The sequence below is a fragment of the Xenopus laevis genome, chromosome 8S, assembly GCF_017654675.1.
Source record: "Xenopus laevis strain J_2021 chromosome 8S, Xenopus_laevis_v10.1, whole genome shotgun sequence".
Classification (NCBI taxonomy): Eukaryota; Metazoa; Chordata; class Amphibia; order Anura; family Pipidae; genus Xenopus; species Xenopus laevis.
The window spans coordinates 15,690,821-15,711,507 of NC_054386.1; the positions used below are offsets into that span (position 1 = coordinate 15,690,821).

The 20,687-nt window shown below is 37.6% G+C and overlaps 1 protein-coding gene across 3 annotated transcripts in view; it reads left to right on the top strand.

Annotated features, from left to right (window-relative positions):
• The window catches only part of map4k5.S (mitogen-activated protein kinase kinase kinase kinase 5 S homeolog), a 93,267-nt gene that overhangs the window by 44,442 nt on the left and 28,138 nt on the right, over positions 1 to 20,687 (top strand). For 2 of the 3 annotated variants that reach the window (XM_041574261.1, XM_041574262.1), the window contains 13 exons: positions 1,153 to 1,200; positions 1,377 to 1,419; positions 5,266 to 5,338; positions 5,418 to 5,549; positions 5,917 to 5,979; positions 7,291 to 7,372; positions 10,437 to 10,553; positions 11,942 to 12,020; positions 13,405 to 13,463; positions 14,550 to 14,614; positions 15,654 to 15,696; positions 16,358 to 16,562; positions 20,593 to 20,678. In XM_041574261.1, coding sequence (XP_041430195.1) covers positions 1,153 to 1,200; positions 1,377 to 1,419; positions 5,266 to 5,338; positions 5,418 to 5,549; positions 5,917 to 5,979; positions 7,291 to 7,372; positions 10,437 to 10,553; positions 11,942 to 12,020; positions 13,405 to 13,463; positions 14,550 to 14,614; positions 15,654 to 15,696; positions 16,358 to 16,562; positions 20,593 to 20,678 — 1,095 coding nt within the window. 3 annotated transcript variants of the gene reach the window in all.

Genomic DNA, 20,687 nt, shown 5'->3' on the forward strand with positions numbered 1-20,687 from the left:
CAAGAGCTGCAATTGTAGCACAGAAAATACTACTTTTGATAGCATGTTTACATTTTCAAAATTTAAATGATTGAAAATTTTTAATTAATGTGTATTGAAAAGTTGTTAGATTTACACTTTCTCTCAATAAAGGTGATCCTACACCCAAAAAGCCCAGTGAAGGAAAATTTAATTACAAAGGGATCCTGTCATCGGAAAACATGTTTTTTTCAAAACGCATCAGTTAATAGTGCTACTCCAGCAGACTTCTGCACTGAAATCCATTTCTCAAAAGAGCAAACAGATTTTTTTTATATTTTTATATTCAATTTTGAAATCTGACATGGGGCTAGACATTTTGTCAATTTCCCAGCTGCCCCTGGTCATGTGACTTGTGCCTGCACTTTAGGAGAGAAATGCTTTGTGGCAGGCTGCTGTTTTTCTTCTCAATGTAACTGAATGTGTCTCAGTGAGACATGGGTTTTTACTATTGAGTGCTGTTCTTAGATCTACCAGGCAGCTGTTATCTTATGTTAGGGAGCTGCTATCTGGTTACCTTCCCATTGTTCTTTTGTTTGGCTGTTGGGGGGGGAGGGAGGGGGGTGATATCACTCCAACTTGCAGTACAGCAGTAAAGTGTGATTGAAGTTTATCAGAGCACAAGTCACATGTAAACATTATTGATACATGTAAAAATGTTACATGTTAAAATGTTGCAAACCAGATGAATAAGGGTACTGGCACACGTAGAGATTAGGGTGGTGGCAGACAAGGCTACTGGGGGAGATAAATTGCCCAACAACAAATCACTTTCCTTGTGAGGCGACTTTGGAAAATGAAGCGCATTTAGGGGAGATAAGTCGCTCGAAGAAGAGCCGATATGTGGCTGGGCGTCTGATCTCCCCGAGTAGCCTCGTCTGTCACCACCCTAAGTTACCTGTGCTAAATCTCTACCGTGGGTGACTAATCTCCTGCCTTTGCTTTCCCACCGGCAATAATGTGAATTGCCAGTGGAAAAACATACGTATCGCGTTTGGTTTCTGGAAGTAGCTTGAAGTTGGCTGGCAAGGAAACTTCTGGCTACCTCCTTTTTTTCGTGAATCTAGTATGCGGAGAAGTAGTTTAATTTGGATGTCTTTGCACCTTCTTATTGACTGTTGTTTTATCCCTTAGGGTCTGGCCTATTTGCACAGTAGGGCGAAAATGCATAGAGATATCAAGGTAAGATATATTTTTAACTCTTCTAATCGTCAATTTCAATAATACAATTCTGTAAGCGGAACATTTTATAAACTCATTTTATACAAAGGTCATATTATATCTGTACAATTACACCTCTATTATAGAAACCTTGTTTAGTGTCGTTTGTAAATGTATTTAATATTTTTCTATTTCAGGGTGCCAACATACTTCTTACAGACAATGGAGATGTTAAGTTAGGTAAGTTGAGCTTCCAAGGATTGGATGGTCATACTGCCACCTGAAAAATGCTGTGCTGTTTACTGGTGTTTTGCCATAATTCATAAATAAATTTCAGCAGTGAAGAGCCAAATCATTTTAGAGAGCCAAGTTTTTTGGGACCCCCTAGGGTACCAAATTGAACCCCAGGCTGGCACTTTTTTATTTAAAAAAATGCAACAACCCATGTAAGTAAAGTGGCACACTGCTATTTTTATCTATATTATTGATCAGTGCATTCACCGTTAGAAATGGTGGTATACTGTACCTGTAGTCCAAGGTCAGTTGGCCATTCTGTTCTTTAAAGGAAATGTTCAGTGTAAAAGTAACATTTGGTAAATATGCAGGATGTGCAAAATAATAATTTCTTTTCAGTATAGTTAATTGACCAAAAATTTAATATTTAAAGGCTGTTTAATGTAATAGAGCCAGCAAACACAACTTGCTCCTTTGCATCTCTCAAACATGTTAGTCAGTCACTGAATGTTTACTGTTTAATCAGTTTGCTTTCAATCCTGACCTGCATGTTAAGGATCAAAAGCTAATTAATGCCAGCCTTAATAGATTGACTAGCTGGCTTTTTACTAACTATATTGAAAGCAATGTATTTTGCACAGACAATCTATTTACCTAGTTTTATTTTTTCACTGAACTGTTAATTTAAAGGAAATGTATATCCTGGTGCACAGCAAAATGGAGGAAACGGCAACCTCGCGATCCAGTGGCGACAAGAATTCACCGGCACACAGGTAATGCAAGCAGGTTAGACCTTGCTTAAGATTTATTGCAGCATGCAACGTTTCGGGGTTGAAATGTTGCATGCTGCAATAAATCTTTAGCAAGGTCTAACCTGCTTGCATTACCTGTGTGCCGGTGAATTCTTGTTGTCACTGGCAGCCATATCAGGTCATTTTGCCTGGTCATGTGCTTTCAGAAAGAGCCAGCACTTTAGGATGGAACTGCTTTCTTGCAGGCTGTTGTTTCTACTACTCAATGTAACTGAATGTGTCGCAGTGGGACCTGGATTTTATTATTCAGTGCTGTTCTTATATCTACCAGGCAGCTGTTATCTTGTGTGAGGCAGCTGCTATCTGGTTACCACTATTGTTCTGTTATGAGGCTGCTGGGGGAGGAAAGTGAGGGGGTATATATCACTCCATCTTGCAGTACAGCAGTAAAGAGTAACTGAGTTTATCAGAGCACAAGTCACATGACTGGGTGCAGCTGGGAAACTGACAATATGTCTAGCCCCATGTCAGATTTCAAAATTGAATAAAATAAAAACCTGTTTGCTCTTTTGAGAAACAGATTTCAGTGAAGAATTCTGCTGGAGCAGCACTATTAACTTATGCGTTTTGAAAAAAACACGTTTTCCCATGACCGTATCCCTTTAAATATTGATTTATGAGAGAATTTATATTGCTATATTTAAGAGACAACTATTTCTTATGTAACCTCAACAGAATAGATACCTGAATGAAAAAGAAGGGTCATTAAGTCAAGCTGTTTGTTGACAGTGTCTTGAGATCTACTGATCGCCAGCTAAAGGTCTACTGGTAGATCCCGATCTATCTTCTGGACACCCCTGATTTATAGGTTTCTCTGTTTTGTGTATAGAGCATGAAGCTGCATTCTCCTGCATCTACATTTTACTGCTCTCTGTATGGATGCTGTCACCTAATGGAAGTTTGATAGCATTTTGTTTTTGTGTCTTTTTGAAAGAAAGTTGTAGTTGACAAAACCAGTATCCTTGTTACAAATTATTTTTCAGTGGAAAACATACAGAAAATGTCAATGTTCTATGCAGCATGTAGTAATTGGTAAATACTTACCATAAGATAAGATTTAGAGTCCTGCAATGGTTTAAGTACTCTATACTGTAGTTTAATTTTTAAGAGCAGACAATATTTGCAGCAACAGAAGTGTAATAAATTGTCCACTTTTTTAAAAGATAATCGATTAACTGTTCTTAGCGTTTCTTGCAAAGATCTGTACTGAGAATAGTCAGGAAGACAAACATTCTTAAATTGCCACATGTGCAGTTACCCAGACAACAGGAAAAGGAATTTTAGTTCCCCATTTCCAGGATGGCTCACTTGTGTCCTATAACATAGCAGAACTGTATGCCAAGTAAAGCATATGTTTGCCTTAACCGGCTTTCCTAGAAAGTAATATGTTCATTAGATTATATTTATTTTGTAGTTGCATTCTGCAGATGCTTGTGTTAGCATTATTTATTTCAACATCCAAAGAAAACTGTAGCACACCGATCAAACTTGTCTTGTGAAGAAAAGTGTTTTTATTGGCTCACGGCAGACATAAAGTTTGGCAACGTTTCGGGCCACGCAGGGCCCTTTATCAAGCCTGCATTATTTATTTAGTCTGTTTTAACAAATACCAAATTGCCTTTTTCTCAATTCAAGGTTAACCAAAGACCAGAAAGTACAAAATAATTCACATAAGTACGAAGCAAACAATAAAATAAATGTATTTTTGCAACATAAACGAAGAAAAAAAAATTAAAAATTCATGCAATAAATTTTATTTGATTTAGCACCACAGGTGTATATAATGTTTTAGCAAAGTAATGAAATGCAGCAAAATAAATGATCTCTTACCTAGGCTTCTTATATCAAGAAAGTTGCATGTTTATCCAAGTTAGTTAAACAACACCAGAAGGTATCATCAGAAACATGACTTTCTCTCTCCAGTGAATGTTTTTCCACTGCTTCACAGTCCAGTATGGTATCCTTAAAGGGATACTGTCATGGGAAAAAAAAAACATTTTTAAAATGAATCAGTTAATAGTGCTACTCCAGCAGAATTCTGCACTGAAATCCATTTCTCAAAAGAGCAAACAGATTTTTTTATATTCAATTTTGAAATCTGACATGGGGCTAGACATTTTGTCAATTTCCAGCTGCCCCTGAACATGTGATTTGTGCCTGCACTTTAGGAGAGAAATGCTTTCTGGCAGGCTGCTGTTTTTCCTTCTCAATGTAACTGAGTGTGTCTCAGTGGGACATGGGTTTTTACTATTGAGTGTTGTTCTTAGATCTACCAGGCAGCTGTTATCTTGTGTTAGGGAGCTGCTATCTGGTTACCTTCCCATTGTTCTTTTGTTTGGCTGCTGGGGGGGGGAGGGGGGTGATATCACTCCAACTTGCAGTACAGCAGTAAAGACTATTATCTTGTGTTAGGGAGCTGTTATCTGGTTACTTTCCCATTGTTCTTTTGTTTGGCTGCTGGGGGGGGAGGGAGGGGATGATATCACTCCAACTTGCAGTACAGCAGTAAAGAGTGATTGAAGTTTATCAGAGCACAAGTCACATGACTTGGGGCATCTGGGAATTTGACAATATGTCTAGCCCCATGTCAGATTTCGAAATTGAATATAAAAAAATCTGTTTGCTCTTTTGAGAAATGGATTTCAGTGCATAATTCTGCTGGAGCAGCACTATTAACTGATTCATTTTGAAAATATTTTTTTTCCCATGACAGTATCCCTTTAACATCACTTCAAACAACCCTTATTATGCATGGTGGTATTAGGCTTGTATGCAGTTGCTCACTCATAAAAAAGCATGTTTCTGATAAATATACAAAAATACACTGTTACAGCCAAAGTCTGTCATATTTTACCAAGAATTTATTATTATTGTTACCTTTTGGGAAAACTACCCACCGTCATTCTAATTTGTGTAGAAGTAAATGTTTACCTACATATGTGTCTAATTTGTATCCAGAAGTATGGACATTTTACTGTATATAGTTTTTAAAGATATGGTCTTATGTTTTCTCTTTCCCGTTTCTCCAATTGCATTACAGCTGACTTTGGTGTGGCAGCCAAAATAACAGCAACAATTGCCAAGAGGAAGTCTTTCATTGGTACCCCTTACTGGTAAGAGTTTTTTAATGTGTCATTTTTGTGCTGTTTGTTATTAGTACTCTTGTTTTACTGTACTTCTAATGCATCTCAGGATGGCGCCAGAAGTGGCTGCAGTAGAGAAAAATGGAGGCTACAACCAACTTTGTGACATATGGGCTGTTGGCATCACTGCAATTGAACTGGCAGAACTGCAACCTCCAATGTTTGATCTGCATCCTATGAGGTGTATTGTTTTTTTTTAGTCTTTTAAAGACCCTTCATTTTACTAGCTATTAAAGTTGAATGAAGTATTTTCCCCCAAACTGTACATATATGAGTTCAGAGTATGTTTAAATGATGTTGCAGGCCATAGTTTTATATTACCTATGGTAGTTCTTTTAGCTGCCTGATATATTCTCATGTGCTGCCATCATCATTTTATTATCAAATTTTGCATTTATATAATGTCCCTATCTTTCCTATGTTCCTAAAATTTCATAAGATCTGTATGGAACTAGACCAGTTTTGCTTTCCTCTTGACTAAGCAAGTTAAATCTGCTATGTGATGCTACACTGACTGATCAATTTCTGTTTTATTTGCCATCGTACAGAGCGTTGTTTTTAATGTCAAAGAGTAGCTTCCAGCCTCCAAAATTAAAAGAAAAACTGAAATGGTGAGTTGACTTTTTTTTGCTGCTTGCTGGGAAATGATAAGCAGAGACTACAAATTAATTCTGAGCACGAGCCTGTCCTGAAGTTTAGCTAAGCCACGTGAGAATTTTCCTCCCTTATAAAGCACATTCCTTTTTTTTTAGGGCAGGGATTCTTAAAGGGATTCTGTCATGGGAAAAAAATTTTTTTTCAAAATGAATCAATTAATAGTGCTGCTCCAGCAGAATTCTGCACTGAAATCTATTTCTCAAAAGAGCAAACAGATTTTTTTATATTCAATTTTGAAATCTGACATGGGGCTAGACATTTTGTCAATTTCCCAGCTGCCCCCAGTCATGTGACTTGTGCTCTGATAAACTTCAATCACTCTTTACTGCTGTACTGCAAGTTGGAGTGATATCACCCCCCTCCCTTCCCCCCCCCCCACCAGCCAAACAAAAGAACAATGGGAAGGTAACCAGATAGCTCCCTAACACAAGATAACAGCTGCCTGGTAGATCTAAGAACAGCACTCAATAGTAAAAACCCATGTCCCACTGAGACACATTCAGTTACATTGAGAAGGAAAAACAGCAGCCTGCCAGAAAGCATTTCTCTCCTAAAGTGCAGGCACAAGTCACATGACCAGGGGCAGCTGGGAAATTGACAAAATGTCTAGCCCCATGTCAGATTTCAAAATTGAATATAAAAAAATCTGTTTGCTCTTTTGAGAAATGGATTTCAGTGCAGAATTCTGCTGGAGCAGCACTATTAACTGATTCATTTAGAAAAAAAAATTTTTTCCCATGACAGTATCCCTTTAAGCTATATATTTGGAGCCAAAATATGGGTCACCGTAGTATTTAAAGTGACTCACCATGTTCTTCTGTAATAAAATGTTCTATAGCAATGCAGTTAAATGTAATAAATCTTTTTCTCTAATGAATTATGTAAAGTTAATATTACCTTTTATTTTATAGCATTTTAGCACCTACTAGTTTGACTCAATTAATCTGAGTGTTATCTGAAAAGGGACCTTTGTTTGAAAGTTACAATTGTTTTCTATGTTTTCAAGTTTATCAAAGGAGAGTAGCTAAACTTGCTTCTGGCCTCCCTTAGATAAATGATAGAGCTAGTAAAAGAAGCAAATATATATATATATTCATCAGTTTTGACATGTGTTTCCCAGATGTGCCAACAATTGTGAAAATATTATGGGCATGTTATTTTCTAGAATATCGTTATTGTGCAATTTGATTTAGGTATGCATTCCTTTCCTCTACCTGTTTCCTGTGAAGTGAAGGTTACTCTAAATATTTTTATTCTATCTCTAGGTCACCAAACTTTCATAACTTTGTCAAAGTGTCTTTAATCAAGAATCCAAAGAAAAGGCCACCTGCAGAGCGACTACTCACTGTAAGCAAAGCTGATTTAAAGTTCCCCATATAAGCAAGTTCGGTCTCATAAATAAAATTAATGGTCTGTGAGACAAAAAAAAAAAAATGTAATTGTGAGCAAATTTCCATTATGAATTTTTTACTAATTTGAAATTGCTCTAAATTTATCAAATTTTGCTTAAAATTATATTCTCACTCATTAGGAAAACTGTTAATAATTTTGATGCCAGTATGTTGTGGATGTTGTGGAATTTTTATAGGTAAATTAATTAAAGACTGAAGCTTTGTGAACCATTTAACATGTTCTATATTTTTATATGAATGTGACTTAAAACATCATGTGCTTTTCAAACAAGTCCTAAAAAGTAGAGGAAAAAAACCTATTTAAACAAATGAAACAAAAAATATTATATTCTGTCATTTATTTATTGATAAAATGATCCAATAACATGTCTGCGTGTGGCAAAAGTAAGTCAATCAGTTTTCACTTACTATCACTTGGTATTTGGTGTGACCTCCTTGTGCAGCAATAACTGCAACTAAACATTTGTGGGAACTGTTGATCAGTCCTGCACATTGATTCAGAGAAACAGAACAGCTTCAGCTCTGTTGGTGGGTTTCCTCACATGAACCGCAACATTTCAGTTGGATTAAAGGGGATGTAAAGGAAAAAAAATAAAATCCAATTTTTACTTTTTTAAATGAAAAAGAATTTTATCTCCAATATACTTAAAGGGATACTGTCATGGGAATTTTTTTCCCCCCAAAACGCATCAGTTAATAGTGCTGCTCCAGCAGAATTCTGCACTGAAATTGATTTCTCAAAAGAGCAAACCGATTTTTTTATATTCAATTTTGAAATTTGACATGGGGCTAGACATTTTGTCAATTTCCCAGCTGCCCCTGGTCATGTGACTTGTGCCTGCACTTTAGGAGAGAAATGCTTTCTGGCAGGCTGCTGTTTTTCCTTCTCAATGTAACTGAATGTGTCTCAGTGGGACATGGGTTTTTACTATTGAGTGCTGTCAGAGCTACCAGACAGCTGTTATCTTGTGTTAGGGAGCTGTTATCTTATTACCTTCCCATTGTTCTTTTGTTTGCTGCTGAGGGGAAAAAGGGAGGGGGTGATATCACTCCAACTTGCAGTACAGCAGTAAAGAGTGATTGAAGTTTATCAGAGCACAAGTCACATGACTTGGGGCAGCTGGGAAATTGGCAATATGTCTAGCCCCATGTCAGATTTCAAAATTGAATATAAAAAAATCTGTTTGCTCTTTTGAGAAATGGATTTTAGTACAGAAGTCTGCTGGAGCAGCACTATTAACTGATTCATTTTGAAAAAAATGTTTTTTCCCATGACAGTATCCCTTTAAATTAAAAAATGTGTACCGTTTTTTTTATAAGAAACTGAATTGTATACAGTGAAATTCCCCCTTCGTTTAACTTACTCTGACTGCTGCAGATAAGAAACTTCAGACAGTCCCTAACTGCTCTGCTGGGGGACAATTATACTTTCAAATGGCCCCCCATGTTATTTCCCACAACTCGAGCAGCTTTGTTTGTTTCCCAGTAGAGCAACCAGCGACCGTAAAGAGATTTGTATCTTTAGACCCAGTGCAGCCTGTATATTCTGATTATTAATCAGTCTTGCTGTATCGGCTTCTATGGCAGATATCACTAGCTTGTGCTGTTTTGATAATTTATGACAATCCCTAAATTTAACCCTTCCAACAGAAGCCCAGAGCACACTTAGCATGTGCGTAGTCTTGGTCTTGCAAAGATGTTTAACATAGTTACAAGATGACAGGCCCCTGCGTCAAACTTTGAGAACATAAATCATTTGTTTAAGCTTCTGGTGCAGTAAGTTCATGTTTATATTTAGTATACAAAATACAGCATTTATAACATTACTCTATTTTAGACTTTAGTTCCCCTTTTAAGGTCAGAACTTTGACTTGGCAATTCCAGAACATTCACTTTATACTTCTTAACCATTCTTTGGTAGAACGACTTGTCTGTTTAGGATCTTTGTCTTGCTCTATGACCCACTGTCTCTAGAGATTCAATTTATGGACAGATGTCCTGACATTTTCTTTGGGTATAGAATTATTCCATTGAAATCTCTGTTATTCATTGTTCCATCAATGATGGCAAGCCGTCCAGGCCCAGATGCAGCAAAACAGGCCCAAATCAGAACACTCCCATCACCATGTTTCACAGATGGGATATGGTTCTTACACTGAATGCAGTGTTTTTCTTTCTCCAAATGTAACACTCCCCATTTAAGCCAAAATATTTTATTTTCTCTTCATCCATCCACAAAATATTCTTACAGTATCATTCTGGTTTGTCCACAACTGTAGACAGTCAGGAATATATTTTGGGGAGAGCAGTGGCTTTCTCCTTGCTACCCTGCCATACAAGCCAACGCTGTTCAGTGTTCTCCTGATGGTGGACTCATGAACATCAACATCCTCCAATGTGTGACAAGCCTTCAGTATCTTAGAAGTTACCCTAACTTCCTTTGTAACTTCTGGTACTATTAGGTGCCTTGCAGTTGGAGTTATCTCCTGATGGTGGACTCAGGAGCATCAGCATTCGCCAATGTGAGATAGACCTTCAGTTGCTTAGACGTTACCTTGGGTTCCTTTGCAACCTCTATGACTATTAGATGGCTTACAGTTGGAGTTATCTTTGATGGTCAACCATTTCTGGGTAGGGTGACTTGTGAATTCCCCATTTGTACACAATCTGTCTGACTGTCTATCGGTGGAGTTCAGACTCTTTAGAGATAGTCTTGTAACCTTGAACGGATCTAATTTAATAATTTTTGTTTCATTTGTTTCAGGTCACATTCATATAAAAATATAGGAGATTTTTAATGGTTTACAAACTTTCAAGCATGACTGTAGATTCTATAGTGTTGAGATGTGGAAAATACAGTACATGCAATTGTGGAGATATTATTTCAGCTTCAAGCATTCTGGTTGCTTCCAAGTAATGCTTCATGTGAAGGACTGACGTGTACAGAAGTTACACAACTTGATGATACTGCACTTCATCATTTGTAATTATTCTTTCAGCATCAATTTGTAATACAGCCAGGCCTCTCAAGGTTTGTTGCACAAGAGCTTCTGGACAAGTTTAACAATCCTGACAGTCATCACCATTACAGTGAGCCTGATGACGATGATCCTGAGGTGAGAGTTTTACACTTGCCTTTATACTGTAAAAAGTCTTGTTAAAATGAATCTGCACACTCTCATGTTAAACATGAGATGGACCTCAACATATTATTACTATCAGAGGCACAAAATTAACCTTTGTATTGCTCTACCGTTCCATCTTTCTTGAAAGTGGTGCCTTTTGTAGTGGTGACTAAAGTGCAAGGTAGGAAATCGGCAAGCAATGCAGGTGGGCTTTATCAAGTTCTGGGAGTGATCAGCATAGTTAGAATTACAGTAAGGGCAGAAACACACACTCAGATTCGGGGGGAATTAGTTGCCCGGCGATAAATCGCCTTTTCTTTGGGGGCGACTAATCTCCCCGAACTGCCTCCCGCCGGCTAGAATCTAAATCACCGGCCGGATGGCACACGGATCACTTCTTTTTCCAAAGCCGCCCTAAGGTGGGAGGCAGTTAGGGGAGATTAGTCGCCCAGAAGAAGAGGAGATTTGTTGATGGTCGACTAGTCTCTCCGAATCTGAGTGTGTGTCTCTGCAAATATATATATATAGTATATATCTAATGGTGTCATATAAATCTAATGGTGTTGGACCACCCTCATAGCCGACTGAATGGAAGTGATTCAATTTCAAACTGTCTGATTAACAAAACTATCCATTATCATGATACAGAAATATCAAAATGGATTGTCTGCCCTAACACATGCGTACCAAAAACCATACAATAATTTGCTTTGTTAAATTTTATAAGTAAACCAATGGTCCGGTTTAGAGAGTGAAAATTTTAGGTTGAATGGACAGTGTCAAGTTTCACCCAGCCCCTAACTAAGATTAATTCCTTATTAAAATTGCTAGCCATAAAATGCAAATAGTGCTGGTTTGATTAGTTACATGTTTATTTTACAAACTGTGACTGTAATTTACATGTGATACATTTCTGGGTGCCCCTCCATGTTTAAAACCACAGCTATATTTTGAGGTCATATCAGATAAAGCCTGCATATAGTGAAGTGAAGGGGAAAGGGCAAGGATTTATATGTAAAAAAACAAAAAAGGGGGCAGGACAGGCTTCTAAAGTTATACAGATGCTTTACCATAAAATATATAAGTGTTAATATATAATAACATTCACTTCTAGCAGATAATAGTTGTGTAAATTATGTTAAATGAAGGGCAGAACTGAAAATCCATCTACTTCTCTTATCCTTAATTTAGTTAAGACGTCTGTTCTCAAGAAAAAAACTGTCCCAAAACTGAAAATTTCGAGCCCAGTAAATGTAGAAAATCACTGAAAATGTCATATTTTGAAAAGCAAATTTTTGTGTCTGTGCTAAGCAACAAAGGATTAATAAAACTGCATAGTATTTATCACTTCACTAGGGACTCATTTTATGTATCTGCAGCCTCTCGCCATGGTTCGACATACCATACGTTCCACAAGCAAAGCTGCAAGAGCTGAAAGGACAGCCTCTGAACTGAACTGTAAGTCTTACAGCTACAGAACAAACTATAGCAATGCTATTGTCATACTATGTCTGTTCAGTGGCTTTGAACCACTTTTGAAGAAGTGCTTCTTAAACAATTGAAGAACAATAAAACCTTTGTATAATAGTCTCCTTTTGGTTAAATTCGTCATATTTAACTATAATATATTCTGCTCACTCATGTCAGCTTCATAAACCATTACAAGCAATGCATGTCCTAAAAAGAACACTTGTGCAGCAAGGAGGGGGATTGGAACTAAAAGAATGCAGATCTTTTTCATAACCTCCTGGGGCAAACTACTAGTTTATTTATATTGGACAATCTTTACCAGTATCAGATCTGCATTTAGATTTTTTTTAATTACAAAGATCTATAGTTCTTGTTATATTGTGGCATTTACCAGAGTAGAATAGTGAAAATTAAAGCCTTTTTTATTACAGTTAATCCCAACCAGTTTTTCTACCCATAATAAAAGTGAGCCAGCAGAGGAAAAAATATCTGCTTCCCCACTTCCCAATCCCACTACAGCCATTTTAGCATACAGACCAAGTTGATGGCCTGGTCTGATTGAAGAAGAGAGTTGGCAGGTTAAATGCATGATGAGTATGGCCACCTTGAGTTGCAATACATAGAGAAGAAGTATACTATCCGCATAATAAATAATGTCCAATTGTAATACATTTTTTCGTTTTGGGAACTACTTTTTCTGAAGTATAACAATCTAAATTATGCATTAACATGTAACTGTGCATATATTGCATTGTCCTGTAATGTACACTGAAAAGTTTAAATATAAATTAAAGTTGAACTACCCCCCAAACAGAAATTTGTGAACCTTACATAAAAATGTAAAGTTGCGTAGCTGATATCAGAGGCGCCATCTTCTGTAACTTTGGGTCTTCTTCTGTCAATTCGCAATTGGACGGAGCCTACAGGAGCATGAAAGGTTGTAGTAAGTCCCAGATTAGCTCCGACTGTGCATAGACCTGTAAGCTTGTTTCCAAACGAATAGAGAATCATAAAGTGGCACCTGTTTACTCCTCTGTTCCACTCTGCATCTATATGTCTGGTTCACAAATGGACACTTTTTTTAATGCTGTGGACTCTGTGGGGAAGGAGCAGGGAGGGGATCTGGTGGAGAGCAATGGGGGGACTTGTTTGTGGGAGGTAGAGTTCTCCTTTATTTATACCAAGCTCTGACTTGTTGCTCAGCCGTGATACTGATCACATTAAAGGCAGAGACACACAGTCAGATTCAGGGAGATTAGACAAATCTCCTATTCTTCGCGGCCGACTAATCTCCCCGAACTGGCTCCCGCCGGCTACAATGTAAATCTCATATTTCTCATCTCATATTTAGTAACTCCTTATTTCTCCCTAGTTGACAAGCTGCAGTTTGAGCCTCCTCTTAGAAAGGAGACAGAAGCCAATGAGGAAATGGTAAGTATGGTTAACCTTTCTAATATGCATAGTAGTGATGTTTTTGGCATTATTTCGTTTATTTTATTCAGACATCCTGTCTGCCTCAATGCAAGAGCATAGGAAGCAGCTGCTGCATTCAAATGTGTATTTCTGCTGTCACATGGCACTAATATTTTTAAAGCAGCCCAGTACACAAATTAGTGCTAACTATGTTGCAGTCTTTTCCTGTCGTTTTTTTTGTTGTTTAGATTTCTAAATGGGTCACTAGAGCCAATGATGCTAGCAACCAGGACGTGGTTTAAATGTCATTAAATGGATATGTTTTAGGGATGCACCGAATCCAGGATTCTGCCTTTTTCAGCAGGATTTGGATTCGGCCGAATCCTTCTGCTCAGCCGAACTGAATCCGAATCCTAATTTGCATATGCAAATTAGTGGCGGGGAGGGAAATCTCGTGAGTTTTTGTTACAAAACAAGGAAGTAAAAAAGTTTCCCCCTTCCCATCCTTAATTTGCATATGCAAATTAGGGTTCGGATTCGGTTCGGTATTCGACTGAATCTTTAGTGAAGGATTTGGGGGATTCGGGTGTATCCCTAATATGTTAAGTATAGTTTATAGTTGCTAGGGTCACTGCTAACATCTTTCTAGAAATGCTGGTATAGAAGGTGTTGACTGAATTGTAAAATGCAATTGCCGTCAGTGAATTCAGTGTAATGATTGTGCATTTTGCTTGACTGGTTTTTATAAATCATCTGCACAACACTGAAATATTTGAGGGTACATGTAATTGTGATTTCCTGTAATTGAGACGAGTCGCATTTCATTCTTTTTTCATTGTTGTTGTCATGTTTGGATACCAACATAGAATCTGTCCTATAACTCATGCTCAGCAGCTGGCACAATTCTTAAATTCTGGAGATAATGTCCCTCTATATTTGTGAGCTCACAGAATGCTGCAGTAACACACCAATAAAGCTTCTTTTTATCAGCGTGCAACTCAGAACCATAATTTGTCATTTTAAGACACATATGAGGTGTGGCAACATGCTAACTCACCTGCACTTGATCATACAGCAGTCTGACCTGCAACTTATTTATTTCAGGGTTGCAGCAGAGAGGATGATTTTGGATCTCAGTGGAGCCCATTTACCAATGGTGCCAGCAATGAGTGAGTAAAATGAATAGAAATGCAGGTAGTTTCATTTAACAGAACTTGGCTACTTACATTTTTTTTACTAGAGCTTTATTAGCCTTTTAAATATCTGATCATATTTTGCTGAGTATTACTTTTTAAGGAATGTAGCTTTACTTACTTCTCTTTAAAGGAGAAGGAATAGCATTTTACACTTGGGGGTACCAAATGTTGGGCACCCCCAAGTGGTTACTTTTACTTACCTGACACCCCTGGCCGGTGCTCCTATCAGCAGAAAACCTCACCAGCCCGGGGTTCTTCTAGTGACCACCATGGAAAGATCCTCTTCCTGCTCCTTCGGGTCTTCTCACAGTTGCGCAGTAGAGTGGAGAGCCGTACTTTAATAAAAAAGCCGAATATTTCGCTCTACTGCGCATGCGTCTGCCCTGGAAAATTTGAAAACCAATGAAGCAGGAAGAGGATCTCTCTGTGGTGCTCACTAGAAAAACCCCGAGCCTGTGCGGTTTTCAGCTGATTGGAGCACCAACCCGGGGTGTCAGGTAAGTAAAATTAGTCACTTTGGGGTACCTAACTTTTGGCACCCCCAATTGTAAAATGCTATTCCTTCTCCTTTGTTTTATTTCATTAAGTTACATTACGATTCTAATTTTGTGCAGATCTATATGTAGACTTTTTCTGGCTAATTAAATACTTGTCCTCCCAACCTTATGATTTTAGTTTGTGGACTAAAAAAGTAAACTGCTTGCATATATCCTCAAGAAGTAATGGATATGAGGGTACATATTAGAACTACCTAACATTTTAATGAAGCCGAGGCATGATGGGTGCCATAAGATGATATGAAGACCATTCTGTGTAATGTACAGCAATAGATAATGTGAATACTGTAAATATTAACACAGTTTGCACACGACATAACTTGACTGCAGACTAGTAGCAAGCTTTACATATATACAAAATATCTTGTGTATAATTTTTGTATATCATGCATTTATTAACATTGATTAAAGACTTGCCATATCCACATATTTAACAATTGTTTTTTTTTTTCAAGTTCTACAATGAAAAAAGCTGTACCACCACCTCTACCCCCCAAGGTATTACCTTGTACTCTTCCAGAACACTTATACGTATGTAAAGAAAAATGCTATTTTCCAATAGTGTTAATTGAATTATCACATGTTCAGTTGTGTAATCCTACTACTGTGATTACTTCACATTAATAATCTGGCTCCTTCTGTTTTCTGCACAAAGATTTCTAAGAGTTTACTACATCTACATTGTATAACTTTCAGGTAAATGTAGAATCCTCCTCCAAATCTTTAGCCAAATTAAGCATAAATTCCATAAGAATAGCCAGGAACAATCTAAATAGTCAAAACCTTTTAATCTATCTATGTTATTGAAGTTGGTCAGACACAGTCCAACTAGATTTGTCCAGACAAGTTACAAAGAAAACAAGCAATTCCCAATGACCTATATGTTATGTCTTTCCTTTGTACATTATACCAAATGCTTGTACAATTTAAAAAAAACTTTCGTCACAAGTTCTAAGTACTGTGCAGATTAAATTTGAAGATTGAGAACCTATAACCCATCATCTTTTATAAACTACAAGTAACCAGTGCATCTGTCTGTTGGGAAATGGTGGAAGCGGTGTTGGGAAAAACTGCACTAATTCTGCATTATACCTGGAAGATCTAGAATAGCAAAGGGCAAATATATCATTCACACGTTTTCTTTTTTTATATCTTGCAGCCTGTGAGAATGAACAGCTGCCCAGATGAGCCTATAGATGACAGCGAACGATCCAGCACCATCAAACATCAGGAAAACAGAGCTCCACAATTTCACAGGAGACAGAGCAGCCCAGGTTGTGGTTATCAGAGAACACTTCCCCATAATGTTCTCACAAGCAGCATCAGCAGCCCTGGACTATATGGCAATAAGAACTGTGACATGGGTAAATAATGCACTGCAGAAGCAGGGAGATCTTTGGCGCTTCTGCAGCACTCTTACCCAAGGTGGTAAAGCAGCATTTTATTATTAGCAGCTGATAAATGGGCTCCGGTGTAATAACTTTGACTACACACTTTACACAGGAAATATTTCAAATGCTTCTTCAAATACTAGTTGCTGGGGTGGGAGTTAAAAGACTATCATTAAGGTTTATATAAGAGTGGGAAAGGTTTATAATGTTTAGTCCTTTTTATTGGTAAAAGACGTTTTTACCATTTTCTTTCCAAATTATTGGTGTTCAATTAAAGGGATACTGTCTTGGGAAAAAACATTTTTTTCAAAATGAATCAGTTAAAAGCGCTGCTCCAGCAGAATTCTGCACTGAAATCCATTTCTCAAAAGAGCTAACAGATTTTTTTATATTCAATTTTGAAATCAGACATGGGGCTAGAAATATTGTCAATTTCCCAGCTGCCCCAAGTCATGTGACTTGTGCTCTGACAAACTTCAATCACTCTTTACTGCTGTACTGCAAGTTGGAGCGATATTACCCCCCTCCCTTTTCCCCCAGCAGTGAAACAAAAGAACAATGGGGAGGTAACCAGATAACAGCTCCCTAACACAAGACAACAGCTGCCTGGTAGATCTAAGAACAACACTCAATAGTAAAAACCCATGTCTCACTGAGACACATTCAGTTACATTGAGAAGGAAAAACAGCAGCCTGCCAGAAAGCATTTCTCTCCTAAAGTGCAGGCACAAGTTACATGACTAGGGGCAGCTGGGAAATTGACAAAATGTCTAGCCTCATGTCAGATTTCAAAACTGAATATAAAAAAAATCTGTTTGCTCTTTTGAGAAATGGATTTCAGTGCAGAATTCTGCTGGAGCAGCACTATTAACTGATGTGTTTTGAAAAAAATGTTTTTCCCATGACAGTATCCCTTTAAGTGTGTTGTAAGGCTGATGTAATGCATTCAAATTCTTACCTAGGCTAATTACAATTGAAAAAAGGACTGCAGCCTATGGAAGGATCGCTCTGCCCCCAGTACAGTGTCACTGAAGCAATGTGGAAGATCAGTTAGCTGTGTCAGAGGGTCAGGTTAACGAAGGTTCGCGGGGCTAGGGGAGCCTATGATTTTTACAGGAATGTGTCGATATCACTTTAAGGGTTGTTTTAGGGTGTTTAGCCATGGTTTGAATAATTTCAAAGCATGGCATTGTCCACAATTCTGCAAAACTAAGAACTGTAAATGAAAAACTAGCTGGGGAATTTGCCATTCTTTTATTTTTTTTAACGGCCTGCATTTAGGTCTTGAAAAGAAATAACAGTTTCTTCAGCGAGTCTGGAAGTGTGTGATGCAGTGATACCTGGAGTTTCATTATCAGCTTTGCCCTGCTTGCTTTTGTCACCTTGCATCAAGTCTGTAATTGAGCAAAAAAGACATAACCAGAATTTTCCAAAAACGTCTGAAAATATTGCTGCTTTTTAAACGCTAAGTTTTAGAATATTCATGAAATATGAAGCATGTGACATTTTAATTCAACAATATCAAATGCAACAATGCAAATAGCAATATAATCATCTTTCCTTATATAGTAATTTGAGATTCCAGAAGGCATCTGTACAATATACTGTAACTGCAAATAAATATAGCATGCCAGTGCACTGCTGCCGGAAGTTGTTCCAGAATGTACAGTATAGTAAATATCCCACTACAAATAAGAAGTTGGACTGCACTGCTTTAAAAGCGTATCTTAATATATGTTGAAATATGGGTTCTTTCAAAACTGCACTACAAATGACTTTGGTGTTTGAAAGTGTTCCATGCTCACCAAATTATTATTTTCTCTTTTAAATACAGCTTTAATAGCAGTGAATATTTTTGAGGTGGAAAATTCAGCTTATTCCTGTGAAATATTTCTGCCATATCTCTCCCTGCTTACCAGCCTGTGGTGATAACAAATTCCCGGGGTCATTCCATGCAGCAAGGTTTTCTAGACTGTGCCCTTTATATGTCACTTTTCTGCTTTACTCATTTAGAAGAGAAGTTCACCTTTAAAATTAATATTTATAACGAAATAAAGGTTTACAACAAAAACAAAGGTTTATCAGCAAAAAAGGGGGTAAGTGTCTGTCTTAAAGGGGAATTATCGTGAAAATGAAAAATTAATATAGGCTTTATCATACTGAAATAAGAAACTGTCTAAATACAATCAGTTAAAAATTCTCTACCGTTTCTGAAATAATCAAGTTTATGTTCACTATCCCTCTCTCAGCATCTGTTTCTCTTCATGCAGGAGTTGGGTGTCCGATAATCATTGACAGATCCAATATATCTTATAGGGGGGCTTCCTGTCCTAGCAGATGTATTAGAGCTCACTCAAATAACTGATTTCAGTACAAGCAAAATCTAACAAAATTCTGCATGTAGAGAGACATGATTCCTGGGGATTTTAATAGAGTGAGCTCTAATACATCTAGGCAAAAGGAGCACCCCTACAATATTGGATCATTCATCTGACACCCAACTCCTGAATGAAGGCAGAATGAGGAGAAACAGATGCTGAGAGAGGAATAGTGAAGATGAGCTTGATTATTTAAGAAAGTACAGAATTTGTAATCAATTATATTAAGAAAGTTTCTTATTTCAGTACGATAAAGCTTATATTAATTTTTCATTTTCGCGATAGTTCCCCTTTAAATAAAGACGTTAGCTTGAAAGGGCCACAAAAAACTGGCATTGCTGTTGTTTTAGGTCATTTTAGTGTCTTGATATCTGGCACTGTAACTGCCCTTTATGGTTGCCTCAGGTTGTGCTGACTTGGCAACCTAAAACTAAAAGATTATTCAGGCTAGACATGATATTAGTAGTTAATGTATACTCTGTCTAGATCAGTTAAATAATGCAATTATAAGACTAACAGCCTCAGAGTCCATCTTATTTGTCTTTTTTCCCCACATACCACCTGGAGAAACGCAATGAAAAGGACCAGTTGCAGAGTCAGAATACTTACTATCGAAAAGATAATTGATGTTAATTTTAAGTTGAACTTTCTCTTTATGTTATTCATTTATTTATATTGGTAGCTATTGGAATGGAAAACCCTTAAAATATGAGTTGCTCTTATATGTTGTAATATTCACAAGTATAGAGAAACTTCAAGTAGATGTTTGTTTTGCCCTTAGATCTCACCATGGCATAACTACAAAGGAGGTAGACCCGATACTGCAGAGGGGGCCCTGGGGGTATAGGGGGCCCTATGAGGCCCTAATTATTGAGCAATTTCAATATATATTGGCAAAACAGGGCAACCTCTGGATATGTGGGGGTCCTAAAATTTGTGGGGGGTCCAGTAACATCTTGTGACGCCACTGCTTCTCACACAGGGAAACCTGCACAGAACTGTTAGGAAAAGACCATAACCAAAGCCCAATGCAGTTCTCAGCTATCTGTATTTCCCTACCTGTCTGCTCTGTATCTGATTAAAGGTGGCCATACACGGGCAGATAAAGCTGCCGATATCAGTCGTTTGGACCAATTTGACAGCCCGTGTATGGGGGCTTCCGACGGGTCTTCCCGATCGATATCTGGCCACGATCCGCTCGTTTGGTGATGTCGCCAAACGAGCAAATCTTTGAGTCTATGGCCAGCTTTTGCCCCCAATTAGGTAGGCAATCTTTTGCCCCATTGCCCAGTTAACTGCTGTTTGGCTGACTTTATAGTTAGAATAAATACCTTTCAAGACCAGCATATGCGTTACATCTAATGGCAGTATTATTGAGCAGCAATCCAACACTTTTTGTTTAACATCATTTTACTTCCATTTTTGTGAATATTACAATATTTCTATAGTATATGTTATTTTATAAAAAATATTCCATTCCAGCTGGTCACATGGTCTCCTGTTTGGCTTCAGTCATTTTTCCTTGATCTGAAGGACATCATAATTGTGCGGTTTTCTGCTTTTTCATTTAACGCAGCTTTAAATCCTCACAATGTAAAATCAAATGTTGAATTTATGTGCTTCAGGTAATGGGGACAGTCCAGTGCGCAGCCCAGTAGGAGAAGGAGGCAAACCGCAGCTTCCACAGAAGAAAGAAAAGAAGGATTTTCCTGTATGTATC